At 35.0% G+C, this 17,237-nt stretch overlaps 2 protein-coding genes across 2 annotated transcripts; both read right to left on the reverse strand.

Moving 5' to 3' along the window:
- Positions 1-9,060: 9,060 nt before the first annotated feature.
- Positions 9,061-11,356, reverse strand: LOC105368868 (uncharacterized). Its single transcript, XM_011508009.1, has 4 exons — positions 10,975-11,356; positions 9,735-10,359; positions 9,521-9,657; positions 9,061-9,444 (listed from the first exon to the last, which is right to left on the reverse strand). The coding sequence occupies exons 1-4, from the start codon at positions 11,245-11,247 to the stop codon at positions 9,148-9,150; spliced, it is 1,332 nt and encodes a 443-aa protein (XP_011506311.1). The 5' UTR covers positions 11,248-11,356; the 3' UTR covers positions 9,061-9,147.
- Positions 11,357-12,526: 1,170 nt separating this feature from the next.
- On the reverse strand, positions 12,527-17,237 carry LOC105368876 (protein FAM160B1). The gene is made up of 7 exons (XM_011508018.1): positions 16,883-17,237; positions 15,633-16,276; positions 14,670-15,147; positions 14,126-14,576; positions 13,671-14,034; positions 13,005-13,529; positions 12,527-12,792 (listed from the first exon to the last, which is right to left on the reverse strand). The coding sequence occupies exons 1-7, from the start codon at positions 16,925-16,927 to the stop codon at positions 12,690-12,692; spliced, it is 2,610 nt and encodes an 869-aa protein (XP_011506320.1). The 5' UTR covers positions 16,928-17,237; the 3' UTR covers positions 12,527-12,689.

Raw genomic sequence — 17,237 nt, forward strand, 5'->3', positions numbered from 1 at the left:
ATAGATAGATAGATAGATAGATAGATAGATAGATAGATAGATAGATAGATAGATAGATAGATAGATAGATAGATAGATAGATAGATAGATAGATAGATAGATAGATAGATAGATAGATAGATAGATAGATAGATAGATAGATAGATAGATAGATAGATAGATAGATAGATAGATAGATAGATAGATAGATAGATAGATAGATAGATAGATAGATAGATAGATAGATAGATAGATAGATAGATAGATAGATAGATAGATAGATAGATAGATAGATAGATAGATAGATAGATAGATAGATAGATAGATAGATAGATAGATAGATAGATAGATAGATAGATAGATAGATAGATAGATAGATAGATAGATAGATAGATAGATAGATAGATAGATAGATAGATAGATAGATAGATAGATAGATAGATAGATAGATAGATAGATAGATAGATAGATAGATAGATAGATAGATAGATAGATAGATAGATAGATAGATAGATAGATAGATAGATAGATAGATAGATAGATAGATAGATAGATAGATAGATAGATAGATAGATAGATAGATAGATAGATAGATAGATAGATAGATAGATAGATAGATAGATAGATAGATAGATAGATAGATAGATAGATAGATAGATAGATAGATAGATAGATAGATAGATAGATAGATAGATAGATAGATAGATAGATAGATAGATAGATAGATAGATAGATAGATAGATAGATAGATAGATAGATAGATAGATAGATAGATAGATAGATAGATAGATAGATAGATAGATAGATAGATAGATAGATAGATAGATAGATAGATAGATAGAGAGAGAGCATTAAACACTGTAATAACATGCATTTTTATCCCGCACTAAGAATCCTTTTTTTATAATGAAATATTCGATAAATATTTATTCCCGTGAAATCAAAGCGCCTCTTGAAATATACATTTTCCGCGGCTGGAAAACAGCACTTGGCTCGGTGGGCGGATACCATCCGAATATTTTAATAAGTCTTTTGCGACATACTTAATATTCCATTTTCCATTGCCTCGGCTTTTATTTTATCGCGCTATCATCGATAATTTATCATCCTGGTTACATCTGCATTACATTAATGGCACGTTATCGCAAACAACGTGCACACGCAACAATTGTAAGGTGAAAATAGAGTCGGACATCTTATTTAGTCTTGCATAGTTGCTCGCATTGACTTGGCGTTCCAAATGTTGCCTCTTAAAATAATTGACGGCCACTTTTAAATTCTTCGAACGCGTGCAATTTTCGAAAGCCAAAAGCGATTCAATTACTAAACTGGCCGAGGGTATCTCATGTTTATCATTGACTTAACTGAAAATTCTCATGCTTAATGCACGTTCCTGGTATGCGCGTGTATTTGTATTGCTCTCGGAAATTTGAAAAATATTTAGAGCTTTCAGCTACTCCCCGAAATTGATAACTACTTATCGATATAATTTGTAAATGCAATTTTTTCCTCTCGCGCAATCCGAATATTAAAAAGACGATTGAGAAATGTTTTCCAGGCAATTGAAAAATCTATGCTTCGAGTGTAATTCCAATTCACTTGAGATATCTCTAATTCGACTTTTCACATCACCTTGAAAGCTTTCCAATTGTAATATCATATAGATTTTGTAAATGAAGTCACGAATAGTGTCGTAAAATTGCAATCGTAAAACGATCGATAAATAAGCCCTTACGCCGACTTAATACAACTTACTTATTTATATATTTATATATAAGTTGGAAATATTGATAAAAGATAAATATACACTCTTGGTTGCGTTAGAAATCAGAACTATTCAATTATTACTTAGTGAGTTATATCAACGTTTAGGATGGATTATGAATTATAAATAATTCTATATACTCGTATACTCGAATAACATATCTCTCTCTCTCTCTCTCTCTCTCTCGTCTTTTAGTTTGTTTAAAAAAAAAAAAAAAATAGAGGAAAGAAATAGAGAAAAAAATTCCTCTCGATGTGTTTGCTAAATGCTTCTAAAAAAAAAAATTGAGAAAACTTGTCCGGCAATGAGTTACGTGATATAACTTCAATATCCATTAAAAACTGTTAACAAAGTATACGTAAATGCATTAATAACAGCACCACGAGCGAGTAGCCTTCCTAACCTTTATTATTTTTTTTTTTTCCATTTTTTTTTTTTGTTTGTTTTTTTTTTGTTTGTTTTAGTAGCAACGCAAGAAAAAACATTCTCTCGTAAGAATTATCGCCGTCATTTAGCCGCCACGTACGCATTAAAGTGCACGCACAGGTACGGCAAAGCACGGGCGCGACATAGCGAGAAATAAAAGGTCGCTCGCAACTCCTGGGGCACGTGGGCCACTTTACTTAGATCGATGCGAAAATAGAAAGCGGCGTAAGCTTCGCCTGAGCGTAATAATCGCTCCTGCTCTCGCCCCCCGAAATCCTAGCGCACTATCCGAGCCGAGCCCACGGGAGCGCGGCTCTGCGAAAGCAACGATGCAACAACACAATGCCGCGCGTGGCTCGTGACGAGAATTTCGGTTGAGTTCGGTCACGTGACCCCGGGCAATCCAACATAGGGAAAAAAGAAACGAGAAATTGGCTTTACTCGCGCGACCTTCGCCATTACGCACGTACGCGGCTTTCGCGCATATTGGCGGTGCGGACTCGTCGAGCACCTCAGTCTCTCCAAAACAAACCAACCCCCCTCCCCATCCCCCTCCCGCTCCCGCTCCCGCTCCCGCTCCCGCTCCCGCTCCCGCCCTCCGCCCACCACCCCTTCATCCATCACTCATCCCAATGCGAGCCAATCATTTGCAAAGGAGCGAGAACATTGATAAGGTCGCCGGCTGTGGTGAAGCGGCAATCTCGCATCGCTCGTCGCGAGTCTCGCCAAAGTCTTGCCCACGTGCGCATGCCTCGACTCCATAACCCGGCAGCGATTTTAGCATTAAAGGATAAAAGGGGCCGCGAGCTGGCGGGGCGGGATTGAACGATGAGGAGGTGAAGGAGAGTACCTGGGATCGACGACAGCCGCTGGCACGAACGACACCTTCCTTTAGCGATGTGTCAAACGTCCCTCGGGTCGAGTGCCGTTACGCGCGGGCCTATTGGCCAACGTCGAACGCTGATGCAGCCACTCGACCAATGGTGGCCGCAGTTGCTGCATCAGCCGATACAAGTCGTCGTCGTCGTCGTCGTCGTCGTCGTCGTCGTCGTCGTCGTCGTCGTCTTGTGTCACGTGGTGGAGAGCCCACGGCGGGGCCGAGCAAACAAACAGCTGGTCGAGCAATGTGGATGGCGAACGGGATGATGATCCGGTATCTGTGGGGCGGGAGGAGGGAATTGCATGTGGAGCGGGTGGGAGTCAAGAGAGACTAATCGGTCAGGTGGGTTTCTACACTTATCAGCTGTTATCCTTCTTAGAATGCGTAGGCGGTGAGCACGTGGTTGCATTGCCCTTTGAATTTCCATAGCGCTGGCGCGGGTAAAGGGCACAGAATTTTTTTGTCTTTTCTTGACACTTTGGTTCCAAGTGAGTAGTAGTGGGTTATTGGGATGGGAGTGGAGAGGTAAATCAATGGGCTGTATATAGGCTAACATTGTCTTTGTTTTGCCGCGCGCGCGCGCGTACGTGCGTATGTTACATTGCGACGAGGAGAGGGACTCGATAAAACGATGATGTATTCATCGGTAATGTGTTAGATATCGCTGCTAAGCTTCAAAGCCTTTCGTTTGCAGCAGCAGATTGTTGTTGTCGTCGTCTTCGTCGTTGTTGTTGTATTTGTGATATATAGCAACGCAATGAGTCGATTACGTTAAGTCAGCTATTGTTTTTGGCTTTGTAGCATTTAGAATTGTACGAATGACGAGGAGATGCGTGGTACAATTTTTTGTTATTCTAGTATAATAACAAAAACAAACTAAAAGGCAAATGAAAAGAAAAAGAAGAGTACAAAAAAAAAAAAAAAAAAAAAAAAAAAAAAAAAAAAAAAAAAAAAAAAAAAACAATGAATAAATAACAGCGTAAAAACTCTTGGACTTTTATCTGTCAATTGCACCTATCGACAATCATAATAAGTATATTATTTTATAATAGCGTGGCCAAGTTTTTCTGTCGAATTTTATTTAGAAACGAAATATGAATATTAAATATTGACGGGATTTTCGTAATTCTTTCCTATTACAGGCACACGTTACATGTTAAAATATTCATTTGCATTTATTGCAATTTTCCTGAATTCACACTACACTTATTATTCCTTTGTTTCGTTGCGTTATTGCGTGCGCATTTTTGCTTAATTTTTTATTCGTACGAATAGAAGAGGAAGAAGAAAAAAAGGAAGCAGAAAAAGAAGCCATTTTCATTTGTGGTCTTATGCAATAATTGACAGGTGTTTACGCCTATAATTCCAAGTAAATCACTCCTCTCGATTTCCACATGATTTTATCAAAGGTGATTAAAATTAAATATCCATTTTATTGACATGTCGAATCGCGAGGCCTCGAGTAATAATTAATTTAAAGCAAGAATATTGAATGTGAGATGGGTATATTAGGTTTCAAGCCTAAGCGAGGAAGGGACACTCTCAACTGAATTTTCGCATGCTTTTTCAGCAGAGACCGAATTTTAAAAGTTAAATGGCATTTGCGAAAACGCTCGCGAAACAAACATAAACTGTTCGGTGATAATTATCTAGGAATATTGACAAAGTAAACACGTGCACTTTTATTACATATTAGGCGATGAATTATCGCTGCTGCTTCTCAATATTATTCATCGGCACTTTTTCACTATTTCTTATCTAATGGTCGATTGTCGCGAGTCTCCGCGCTCGCTTTATTATAATAGCACATTTTTCGCTCGTATCCCTTAAATAATATTTGAATTGAAGAGGACGATCTGCGCGAGCCCACGGAGATATTATTTGCAAAATACATATACATTGCAGTATCCCTAACAATTCCCATTCAAAACGATTGCTATTTCCGACATTTATTATGAGGTTCGGGCAGCCTCGCAGCGCCCACGTTTCTTGCCGATCCTTTACACTTTCGTACGCGCCTCTTTCTTGCAAATATACTTTTGCTAGAGACTCGCGATGAACAAATACACATTCAATCCAATCGACGACTCCTCGTACCCCTCGTAACCCCCCACCCCCACCCCCCATCTCCCAAGAAAATTACTTAAAAGTCACACTTTAACGAAGTATTTATACTTAAAGTTCTTACTCCAATAGTTCTCTTGTCCGTTAAAATGAAGAAAATAATTTTAAAATATCGCACCTTGGATAAACAAAATCTAACCTTTATAATTACGTTCTATTCTCTCGTTTTTCCTTTACTTTTCTAAAGCACCTTTATCTAAAGCTACGCGCTCTTTACTTTATTCTCGCTAAACTCGCGCTAAACAATCTCTTATCAAGAGTACGACGATACGTCTCCTACCCCCCCCACCCCCCACCCTTCCCCTTTTGTTTTCCCCCTCCTTAAATCATTCCATCGAATCCCACCGCCCCTCGTCATTCCTCGAAAGATAATTAAAACTGCAAGCAAGAAAATCAAGTGGTGCGCGAGCGTAAGGCCCGACAATAGTACCCGGGAGCGGCTGTAAAGAAAGTCGACAAAGAGGAGTATCCCGTTCGCCAGGAACGGTCCCGTATGGCGAAAAGGCAAGCAGCCTCGTGCTCAGTCGAGCGCACAACAACAGAGTATTTAATGGTGTAGGCGCTTAGGTGCGATCGGGAGCAATCGCTCGCGGTGTCCGTCACCATCGATCCATGGGGTGAGACCGATTTTACCGTAAGTGTCGGTCGACTTTGACGATAAACGATGCTGCTTGTCGGCTGACGAGCGTCAGATCGATTTTCTAATTAGCGCATCCGTTTGAGCGAAATTAGCCATCACCTCCTCCATTACCACCACCTCCCCCTCCTCCTCCTCCCCACCCGCACATCCCACATCCCACATCCCAGACACGCACACGCACACGCACACGCACACGCACACACATCCCCCTTCCCATCAGCCCACGATCCGATTACGTCAATTACAACGCAAACTCTGTTTGACATTGCGCAGGCGTATGTTTATTGTTCGTCTCGAACGAATTTCGGCTTATTTTTAGAAAACGAGTTTGGATAAAAATTGTTTAAACTGCCAGCGCTGCTTGATCGACTCGCCCCATCTGGGTGAGCGCGTACCATGTCGAAATTAAGAATAAAATCGCCTCGGCCAATCGAAACGCATCCATTTTATTGAAAATGTAAATGCGAGCTCGAAAGGCAAAAAATAAATCGGACTGGATGTATTGAAAATCGGGTAAGTAAGTCGTATCGTATGTGTACGATCGACGCTGTACGTTGCGGAGGCGCGAGTTTTTCCGCCCAAAAGTGTATGAATAAAATGATAAATTATGTTGAGAAGCGTTATCGTTTTTTTTCTTTTTTTTTTTTCTTTTGTTTGTTTGTTATTCTTCCGTAGCTAATGGTCGAAAGAATGCTTTCGTTTTTGTTGGGTATATTGAACTGGTATGCGAAAGAAGCTTTAATAATAGCATGTAAATTATTATTATAAATTATCGTGTAAAGTAGGCGGGATTTACGATTCGAGGATAGAGAAACTTATGATAAGGGGTGGGTTACACGAATTTATACGAGAGATGGGGCAGAAAGTACGTCGATTATACATTGCGCGAGATAACGATGTATTCCGAACGTAAATTCTGTAAATTCACTAAATTGCCTAATTTATTTCGCGTTCTCTGCTGTAAGCAAATTCAATTTAATGGCTGTTGGATAAAAGTTTGACGTTTCGTAAAGCAACAACGGACGCCTTTGCATTTGCTGTTATTATTTCACTTTAATGTCGAGATAAATACAACTTTTAAACATTGTTTGCATTATTGTTTTACGCTACGCTTAAAGTAAGATATGATTATTAAATGTCGACAATCGACTAGGACTCAAGTCATTTTTACGTAAGGCATCATTAAAAATTTCTCTAATTGTTTAGCAGCGATTAAATTTCTCTTTCATTTCATTCGACCATTGGATATTGACATTAATATTTTAACAAAATATACAAAATACCGCGACATTTCGCTATACGATCTTAATTAATAAATTATACAAGCTGAATAAAAGATTGAAGATATTTTACGATTAGAGCCTCAGCCTCGACTGATAAGCCTTACAGATATAATGTACCTATCCTCGGAAATCCACGTGTTATTGCGCTTTAAAATTTTCATTACTGCCGACAACTGCCGACAAGCATTTAAATATTTTCGTCCATGTTTCCCGTATTATTAAAAAATATATTAAAAGAAAAATTGCAGAAATTTGTCGACTAGCAAATTTTAATGAACTAAATTTCACTCATTTTAACCATCGAGTCTCGAGTTGAATGCCCATTCAGCCCGTAACAACAATCCACTATTTTAATTAATTGGATTATTATATTAAAAAAGAAAGAAATTTTACATAAACACTTCTTTATTATAATTATAATTACAATTGTATAATATGGGCTATAATAAACTTTTTTTTTTTTTTTTTTTTTTTTTTTTTTTCTTTTTTTTTTTTTTTCTCTCCCTTCGCACCATTGATCAGTAAATCAAACATTTATTTCAGCATTCCGATTAGAGACGTAAAATGCAGCTGCTTTTTCATACGCACAAGTTGCTACTGGATTTCCTCGTCTCGGACATGACGTAATTTTATAAAACGGATTTACGCATAATATCTCCAAGTATATGAAAAATAGCCGCATAATTCCATTACGGAGCTCAATGCAATGCAGGCACGAGAGATTTTAAACGCTCACAGTTCTGACATTAAAAAATATAATAATTACTATTCAATTACTACGTACGATCGATATCAGCCACTAATGCTGCTGTACTCATCGCATTAAAAATCATCAGAATTTTGAACTCTCGATGAATCTAATTCTCACATAATATTACAAATCAAGTTAAAATGCAATAATAATAATAATTAATACTTCGATAACCAGCGACCAGATGCATTACTCAACGTTCCATACTCCCGTCATTTTCCCGTACAAACGTTCGTATAATATGCCTAGCGCGTAAGAGTTGGCAATATTAATTTATCAGAAAAACGAATAAGAGTGGACGAATAACTAAGTGTGTGGGGGGAGGGGGGGGGGAAAGACGAAAACAAATAAATATAATGTGGAATTAAAATCAGTCATCTATTGTAGAAATAATAAGTATGTCCTGATGACTCTGACACTCGAGTTGACTATTAAAAGTTACCTTTTGACAAACATCAACGAGGTCGAAATAATTGTCCGCGGTTACGGTGTCATCACGACCATTAATTCGCCCAATTACGCAACGATCGGCACGCGCCGATTTTATCTACGCGAATGCGCAATTTCGACGGGCATAAAAAAAATCGAGACTGATTGGACTCCAATATCTCTCTCTCTCTCTCTCTCTCTCTCTCTCCCTTCGCCAACCCACATCTGCGCCAATTCTTATTAAAAATATCCCGCGCACTTAGCGAACTCGGCGTTAAAGAGACGACTACAACCTATCGTTGCAATGTGTATGTGTTACCATGAAGCACGTGGCCGCATTCAAATCGCGCTTGGCTGTTTTGAAAGAAACCAAGATTTACCCATTTTCTACGCGTCAGGCTTTGCTCTAATCGTTATTAATAGATTAAGTAAAAAAATATAATTACATCGATAAAAGTATGCCACACGACGATGCATTACCTATGTGAATTCAATATTTTGTTTGGTAAAACTTATGAATAAAATAAATATGGATAGATAAAACATGAAAAAAATTTTTAAGTCTTTCTACTATTGTGAAAAGTCCACTTACGTAAAAAGTTTAACAACGTATTTTCCTTTATATACAATTTTGCTTTTCACGTAAATTTTATTTTTCATATCAAATGTTAATTATTACGAATGCCAAAGGAATTAATTATATTTTCTATTAATTTTATGTAACAGAATTTATATTTTTCTCAATTAACAATTGTTCATTATTATTTCATGCAATAGAATTTTATAATACAAATAGAGTCGCAATGCTTAAGAAATAATAGAGAAACGATACTTTATATATAAAGTATTTAATATAAATTATAGTAATTTTTACATATAATTCAATTCTTCGATATCCAATAAAGATAATGAGTTAATTAAAACAGTTTGCAATGCTTTTAACAAATGCAGCCTTTCTCTGGTTGTAACTCTCACCAAGTCATTACCATCCTTATATACCATTATAATTTTATGTTTTCGATAATATTTGCTAAAATCATGACATAAACAAGATACAAATGCCCATAATAGATGAATATTAATTTCAAGTTTTGGTTCAACTTTAACGACAGCCTCTAGTACATCTGGATATTTTATTATGTAGTTATAAATAAGGGACCACGATTCCTGGAAGAAATTTACATTAATCATACTAAAGCTATAAAAATATAAAACAAAACGAAACATAAAACTGAAGGCATACATCATCTACGAGTTCGTATAAAGCTACGACACTCTCGATTGGGTCAAGTTGTGGATAATCCTCGTCAAACACTAATCTCGTATATTTATTTAATATAGCAGTAATTCTGACATTATTATACAAAATAAATGCTGCTTCTGTAAACACATAAACATATTAATTATAAAAAATTGAATACGTTAAGTTTTAAAATTTCATAAAGATATAAGAATACCTTTGATGCAAATCTCTTTATCGTCAGACTTTTCAATAATTACAGGACTCGAATGCTTTACTGACAGCAATTCATAAACAACCGAAGCTTTTGCTATTGTTTCAACATTTTTTTCAACAATATTTGCATCAATATTCGAATAAAAGTGCTTTAGGTAATTTAACTTTTTAATTTTTTCAACTTTCTTCTGTATATACATTTCTTGGCTCAAAATGCATTCTTTTTTTTTATTACCATTTAAAATAACCCCGCACAAATATGGACTAGAGCTCTTATCGATATTATTCTCTGATTTTGTTGTAAAGACATAATTATTACTTATATTATCATCGCAGTGCGCATCAAAGTCTTGACATTTTAATAAATTCAATGACACCTTACGAAGGAAATACAATCTTAAATTTGTAACTTCCGATACTTTGTCATTGTCAACTTCTAACGTAAAATGTTTCATGCAGCTTTGCTTCCTTCCAGAGCGAAGATGCTTGCACGTAACACTTTTAAATGCATCGCATGCTACGATCGATCGCCTAAAGTTTATTAAAACAAACTTATTCGTATAGTCCAGGTACAATCGTTGATGTAAATTAATTTCATTATACGTCCCATTAAGTTCATCGATTATCTGCAATATTGTACGTATGTCATTAAATTTAATATATATATTTACATTAATTTTCTCTTACAATTACTTTAAATTTTGTTTAAATTTTTTGTTAAATTTAAAAGATCATGTGCAACAATGCTCGCATATCAAGTACAATTATTCAATGTAATAATTATACTAATTGTAAATTATCTTATGGTGGTTATAAAGTTCCCTACAATATGTATCAATGGAAAGGTATTAAAATTAAAATCTTCATCAAATTTATCAGTAAAAACTGAAATATCATAAATAAACACAACGCAGTCTCTAAAATATCAAATATAATTTTCAATTGTGTTAACAACTATAAAAGATCTTTGATTATAAACAGCAATAGAGTCTTTTGAATTAAAATTTTTCAAAGACCGATTTAAAGCAAAGTCTATATTATTAAGTTTAAATATGATGTATACTCGAGGAATACTTTTTTCTTTTCTTTGTTTACAATACAATAAATGTTAAGCTTATTTAATATATATATATATATATATATATATATATATATTAAATAAGTATATGTAGGAGAGTATAACAAATAACGAGCAAGGAATCACTTAAAAATAATAATAAAATGTAATTAATTTTACTCACATAGTTTTTTAAAACTTGTAGAATGTCAGCATCCAATGTCAAATGTGTCAATGCATTTCTATTCACAAAATAATGTAAAATATCTTTTGAATTTTTGAAACAATCTGATTCGGTATCAATATAACCTCTCCAATGATCAAGGTCCAGTGGAAATGACAAATCTCCTTTTATACGAATATATTTACCGTTGATATAAACAATTCCGCAATTCCGACTTTCACGACCCGTAATCACTTTAATCACTATTTCTGCTAAGTGATTTGGAGAAATCATTATCTTTTATTTTTCAAGCAGTTGACCTAGAAATTGAATATTCAACGCACCTTTAACATTCACTGATACTCGACTCTTTTATTCTTTATAAAAACAGTATTTCTGGAATTTAAATGGTAAATAAATAACTTTTAAGTATGCCGAATGCTGACATACTATGTCAAATATGTCGAATAATCGATTTTACAATTCCATCTACAATTATCATAATTATTTGAAATAGCAATTTTTTTTTTTTTTTTATTGACGTACTATTTCCAACGCAGCTGCAAATCGAATAAAAGCAGACGTAAATTAGTAATAAAAGAATTTGAAATCCTTTATATAAAAATAAAAGATCGTTAAAATAATTTTTTCATTATCTATCTCGTTTTTTAAATCTAAATTTCTATCACTCAGTCAGTTTATACACAAATATATATTATAAAATATAGGGACACTATTGGGCAGACAAAATAATTTCGTACAATAAATACATTTATAGAATGTAATTATCACAATATAATTATTTGGTTTATCCAATATATTGGTAATCATCTCGGATGTAATATTCGATGTATCGCCAAAGTCTTTATTATTAGTAACAAAAGCAATGCGAAATTTATAAAATATGAATATCGTGCGTATTTAAACAATTAACCATATTGAACTTTTTTTCAATCTATAAATAATCTGTTATTCGAATACTGTTGACATAATTCTAAACGTTCGATTTGAAAGAATAGGGCACTTATGTTAATATTAACGAGAGGCCATCATCACAAATAAAATAATGAAAAATTGTTACAATAAATTAAAGAAACGTGTGTGCCTTGGTAGATAATACAATTTTACCATTTTAAATTATTGGGCCTTGTGTGTTGGGTAAATATAAAAAACGTTTGATTTTATGAAAAGTTGTGCAAAATTGACGTACAAGATAAAAAATAATGTTTCCTTCGCATAATCAAGATATAAGATTTTTAATTAAAAAATTATTATCCATGCTTGTAGTCAATAGACACTAAATAACATATGGATTTCTTTAAAATATTTATTTATTATCGACAGTAACAACAATTGTGCATGAAAATCGCTGTAAAATTTACAGATTATTTATTTTGTAAGAAAATGACTATTATTTTTACATACGTACAGACACTGGTTTATAGAAAATTTTTCGTTTTACAACTCTTGATTCATAGTTTATATATTAAAAAAAAGTGTTTACACGTGTAGTTACAAACAGGGAAAAAAAGAAAGAAAGAAAAAAAACAAAAACAGTGCATTTTAATGCAATAATTTATATGATAGAAAATAGTTTAAATAGTTAAATATTTGGACAGCACAAGGTTCAAACTTCACTCATTTTCTATGATCGATCGATGTTCTACAAAATAGAAATTATTATATATACAGCTAAATTTACAATTTTTAAGTTAATAATACTATGATTATTATTACTACGTAGAATGATGATATTTAACGTATGCGATCGCTGCTAATTCTTTGCAAAACTCTTCAACAATTATTACACTTTCGAGCAAAGTCTCTTCCTCTTTCGACCTGAAAATAAATTTCATTATTTTTTGACAATTGACAAATTCAAATTATCTTATATTAGGATGTTGGAAATCTACTTTTCTTTATGTATTTTTTTATTCTGTATCGACGACCAATGATAAATTATTATTAAACAATGTTTAAAATTAACAAACACGATATCTCTACATGCTCATTTTATAAAAACTTAACTGAAAGAATGAAAATAATTATACCTCGAATAAGTTTTATTATCCGACGATTCTTGAGCGCAGCAATCATTAAACATTTCCAATCTTAATTCTTTAAGAATCAGTTTGTAGTTCTGTATTTTAGGAACTTCGTTCGCTAGTTGCTTAACAAGTCGCTGCAGGCAAATAAACAAACTCTTCTTTCCAGGTGTCAACGGAATTAAGGGATTCAATAGAAATTCGTGAAGGTACGGATGAGGCAATAATGCCAATTTAGAAATTAGAATTGTCAAATGCAAATTGATCTCATACTTTTGTTTAGGAATACCACTGATTTTGTCTAGTAGCATCGACAGAAAAGGTCCAGGGTAAAATCTATTTGCACAATTGTCAATTTCTGGTCTCGAATCGGAACTTGCAGAATCATCCAAGGTAACGGCTTCTAGTGGCCATGCTAGAAGAGCACAGTTTTTTACAATTATTGAATATTCCTTCTCCCAATTTCCCATGTATCGTCCGTAATTACTATCAGACTCGGTTTGTAATTGCCGAGGTAGTAACGACAAGAAACTGCAATGAAAATAACCTTATTTTTATAACACAATGTAACTAAGTAATTATTTTGCAAAGCCAGCCGAGCTTAAAATATCGTATATTAAAAGCATAATAATTTATCACTTACGATAGGATTAATTTTTAATGGCATCTTACCAATTTAAAATCCTATGTATATTACTGGGTGCCAAAGTTCTACTGTGACTCGTTCCTTCGGTAATATCCATACAGCCTTTTTTCTCTCTTACCCTCTCATCTTCTTCGTCGCTCCACGAAGCAATTGCACTATCAGCCGCGCTATTATCATAATAGCCACGTGTATTTAAGTACGTTAAGACTAGACAATGTAGTATGTGTTCATCTCGTTTTTCAATCATGGCTTCAAACAATTTTAACGTCTCTGTAATCAAATCGTCGCTTTCTGTGAAGCAATTCTCAATGAGTCTGTGCAGAACTGGACAACACCAAACATCAGGAATGTCTGGAACGCGTTGCTGACCCACCAGCCAGCGACCCATTTCTAACAATTGTTTTAATGAAACGAAGACACGTTTAATAATGGGTAATTCAATTAATGTTTATCAATACGTACGTGTTAATCGAGATCTTACCAATGCTCAATGGAGACGTAGGAATGTTCTTCAAGCATTTCGTAACTAATGCTGTAATTAAAATAGCGTGGTGAGCTGACAGTGCATGAGTTAGTACTTTCTCGAAGAAGGATATCCTGATAGTTTGAGCTAATATCTCGGCGACATCCGAGTGAGCTTCTCTTGAAAGTTGTGCGAGAAAATCCATCCACATGAAAAAAGCAGCCACTCTTTGATATCCTGGAAATTTCTTCTCGTTGATAAGCAGTGGCGAGTCGAGGCCCCAAGTGACTTCGATGTCTTCTATATCGCTAGACTCAACTTGGGCTGGGATTAAATTAAAAAGAACTTCCAAACGTTTTGCTAAAATTGTGGATAAGTCGCTTTTGGCAATGATTTCAGCAAAGAAAGGGTCGTCCAACGAAGCTAAAACCATTATTCCCTCGCACGCACGTATCCTAATTGTATTATCCTAACAATAGCAATAATTAATTGTAATTGAATGTAAATAGAATAATGTAATAAAAGAAAAGGAGATCGGATGGCTTAGAATTCATCTACTTACCGCACTGTTTATATAACTTTTTAACGAATCTAAGAGCAAACATTTGGAATGTTCTGGGTTTCTAGAGCTGCTGAAGGTAATATCATGTTTACTATTTTGATCAGACTTTTCATCACCGTTACTTGATAAGCACTCCTCGTTTATCCTCAAATCCTTGATATCGTTGAGTGCAGCTACGACTGGATCATATTTTGAGGATTCCACTTCCTTGGATACTTTATACAAATTTTCACTCGCTCGAGTGTCATCTTCCGCTTCCTCAGGAACTCTATTTGGAATGTTATCGATTGGCTGTTGTGCGACAGGACTCGATGATTCTGAAGCAGCCTCTACATCCCTCGAGGATCTACTCGATTGCGAAGAGGAATTGGACCTAGTGATTGCGTTCTGTACATGTTTGGGCTGTTTGTTTTCTTGCGATGCTTCCGACTGAGAGCTCGATTTATTTACAGAATCAACGTGGTAAGGTCGATGCTTACTATTAAAAAAAAAACCTATGGTTAGTAAATGAAGGCAATAGTCGCCAAACGTTAAATATTTCAAACATAAAATTAGCACAATCTTTTACAATTGCCAATTACAATCGCAATAAATTTTCAATCTCAATGTATTAAAGAAACAAACGATGCATTATTCCCATGGGCAAGGAGCTTATCATATTAAATATTATAAGATTAAAAATTATTATATTTCACTGTACATTGCTCTGTTCAGAATTAATGTTCCTCAGTTTCGATGAAATTCCCATGAGAATAGCGCAAATTGTTTCTTAACGTACCCTCTGCCGCTTCAACGACACATTAAAGTGAGAGAAAGAGCGACATCGGAAGCAAAAGTGTGTAAGATAATTTTATGTCAAATACTCAATGAACGAGCTACCAAACATTGCCCAATGTAACGATTAATCATTATCATTACTAAGCAATTACTATTTACAACTAGACAGATCGTTGCTATATTTACCCAGTTTTAAACAAATCAGGATTCATTAAGGTGATGGCTTGCGTGTTCAAAGGCTTAAATAGAGTATTGGCATTTTTCATCCTTCTAGCGGGAATGTAAGTGACCTTGTCGATGGCTGACTTATCGATACTGCAGTGCAAAGCTTCGCCGTCTTGCGCTACATTACTAGAATCGTTGACTATATTTGTGACGTGTGGATACTTGCAAACTAAAAAGCAAAGGCACAAAAGAAATTGTATTTCTTCATTCTCGATGGGAGAGGCAAGATTTCCATTGCACATGGCTATCATTCTTTGAACGGATCCATAAATAGCCGCTTGATGCAGAAGCGGATGCTTGGATTTTGTCAGCAGCTTTCTCAGAAATGACAGGCAAACCAGTCTCATCCCAGGAGGTGTTTCAGCACTGGCCAGAGTCGCCAGTAAATCCAATAACCTATGCTGCAGCGTATACTCCAAACACGGACCTGGCTCGTCCCCATTTTTCTCCTCCTCCAACAAGAGTCTCAGCAAATGGTCTAAATGCTTAGGAATACTAGTTCTTTCTATCGATACTTTGGCGTCGTTTAAATGATTAACGTAAAAATTCATGAGCTGCTTCCAGTGATAAGTGAAATCTTGCAAGGGTGTCGCTGGAGGAGCTATCTAAGAAATGGAGCGATCGATTAAACGATAACAGCGAGTACCGTCGTCATTTTGTTAATTTATATATTAGATACGCAAGCAATACATTTGAATATAATGAAATAAAATTATAGTAAAGCGGTAAAATATTATAAGTCATCGACATGGTAACCGTCGAATCCAATCCAACCAAGAATACCTAATTTCGCGCGAAAACTACTTAAATTGTATGAGTATCATGGCCAAACAAAAACAAAATCATGAAAGGAGTGCATTTGCTTCTAACCGAACCTATTCGGCTTTGATTAAAATTTATAACAGACAAAATATAATTACAAAGTAATAATTACATGATAATAATTACAAGTAACAACAACAACAACAACAACAACAACAACAATAATAATAATAATATTAATAATAACAACGAGGCTAATAATGATTAATAATAGTGTGCATGGGAAAGAAATAAAAACAAAATTTAAGCAATAACGTAATGCGCAGAGCATAACAATTGCACAAATATAATGGACTAAAAACTTTAATTCCACTCAAAATTCATCTTAATTGCCAAGAGTCAATTATGTAATTGGCAAGTACACAGTGTGGAGCTCAACTGCCACTCACCACGTCAATGGCATTTTTCAAAGCAATCTGCAGACCGCTGATCATGTTTTTGTCGTTGGGCAGTTTTATTTTCAAAATTTTACGTTACTTTCTCTTAACTCGGAAGTGATTATGGACAACCATTCCCGACGAAACAATCCAGACTATCAGCATTTTTTATACACTCTCGGATAATAAAAATATCATCTGCCAATTGATTTGATAAACGTCAATGAAGACTAAAGTCTGCCCGACTCGACTCGCAGCAACAGAACATAACTTCGGTATTACATTTCCCCAAAATCTGTCACAAAATGACTAAACTTTATCCTCATGCAGCGAGTATTCCACAACTCACAAAGCTACGGAGATTTTA

Source organism: Ceratosolen solmsi, unplaced genomic scaffold (assembly GCF_000503995.2).
Source record: "Ceratosolen solmsi marchali unplaced genomic scaffold, CerSol_1.0 scaffold10, whole genome shotgun sequence".
NCBI classification, from domain to species: Eukaryota; Metazoa; Arthropoda; class Insecta; order Hymenoptera; family Agaonidae; genus Ceratosolen; species Ceratosolen solmsi.

Bases quoted from the DNA above. Each gene is read 5' to 3' on its own strand.
- LOC105368868 (XM_011508009.1), bottom strand. From the start codon at position 11,247: ATGATTTCTCCAAATCACTTAGCAGAAATAGTGATTAAAGTGATTACG. The intron at 10,360-10,974 runs GTGAGTAAAATT...ACAATATTGCAG, and splicing joins TACAAGTTTTAAAAAACTAT to ATAATCGATGAACTTAATGG. The intron at 9,445-9,520 runs GTATGCCTTCAG...AATTTCTTCCAG, and splicing joins TATACGAACTCGTAGATGAT to GAATCGTGGTCCCTTATTTA.
- LOC105368876 (XM_011508018.1), bottom strand. From the start codon at position 16,927: ATGATCAGCGGTCTGCAGATTGCTTTGAAAAATGCCATTGACGTG. The intron at 14,577-14,669 runs GTAAGTAGATGA...TGCTATTGTTAG, and splicing joins AAAGTTATATAAACAGTGCG to GATAATACAATTAGGATACG. The intron at 14,035-14,125 runs GTAAGATCTCGA...AACAATTGTTAG, and splicing joins TACGTCTCCATTGAGCATTG to AAATGGGTCGCTGGCTGGTG.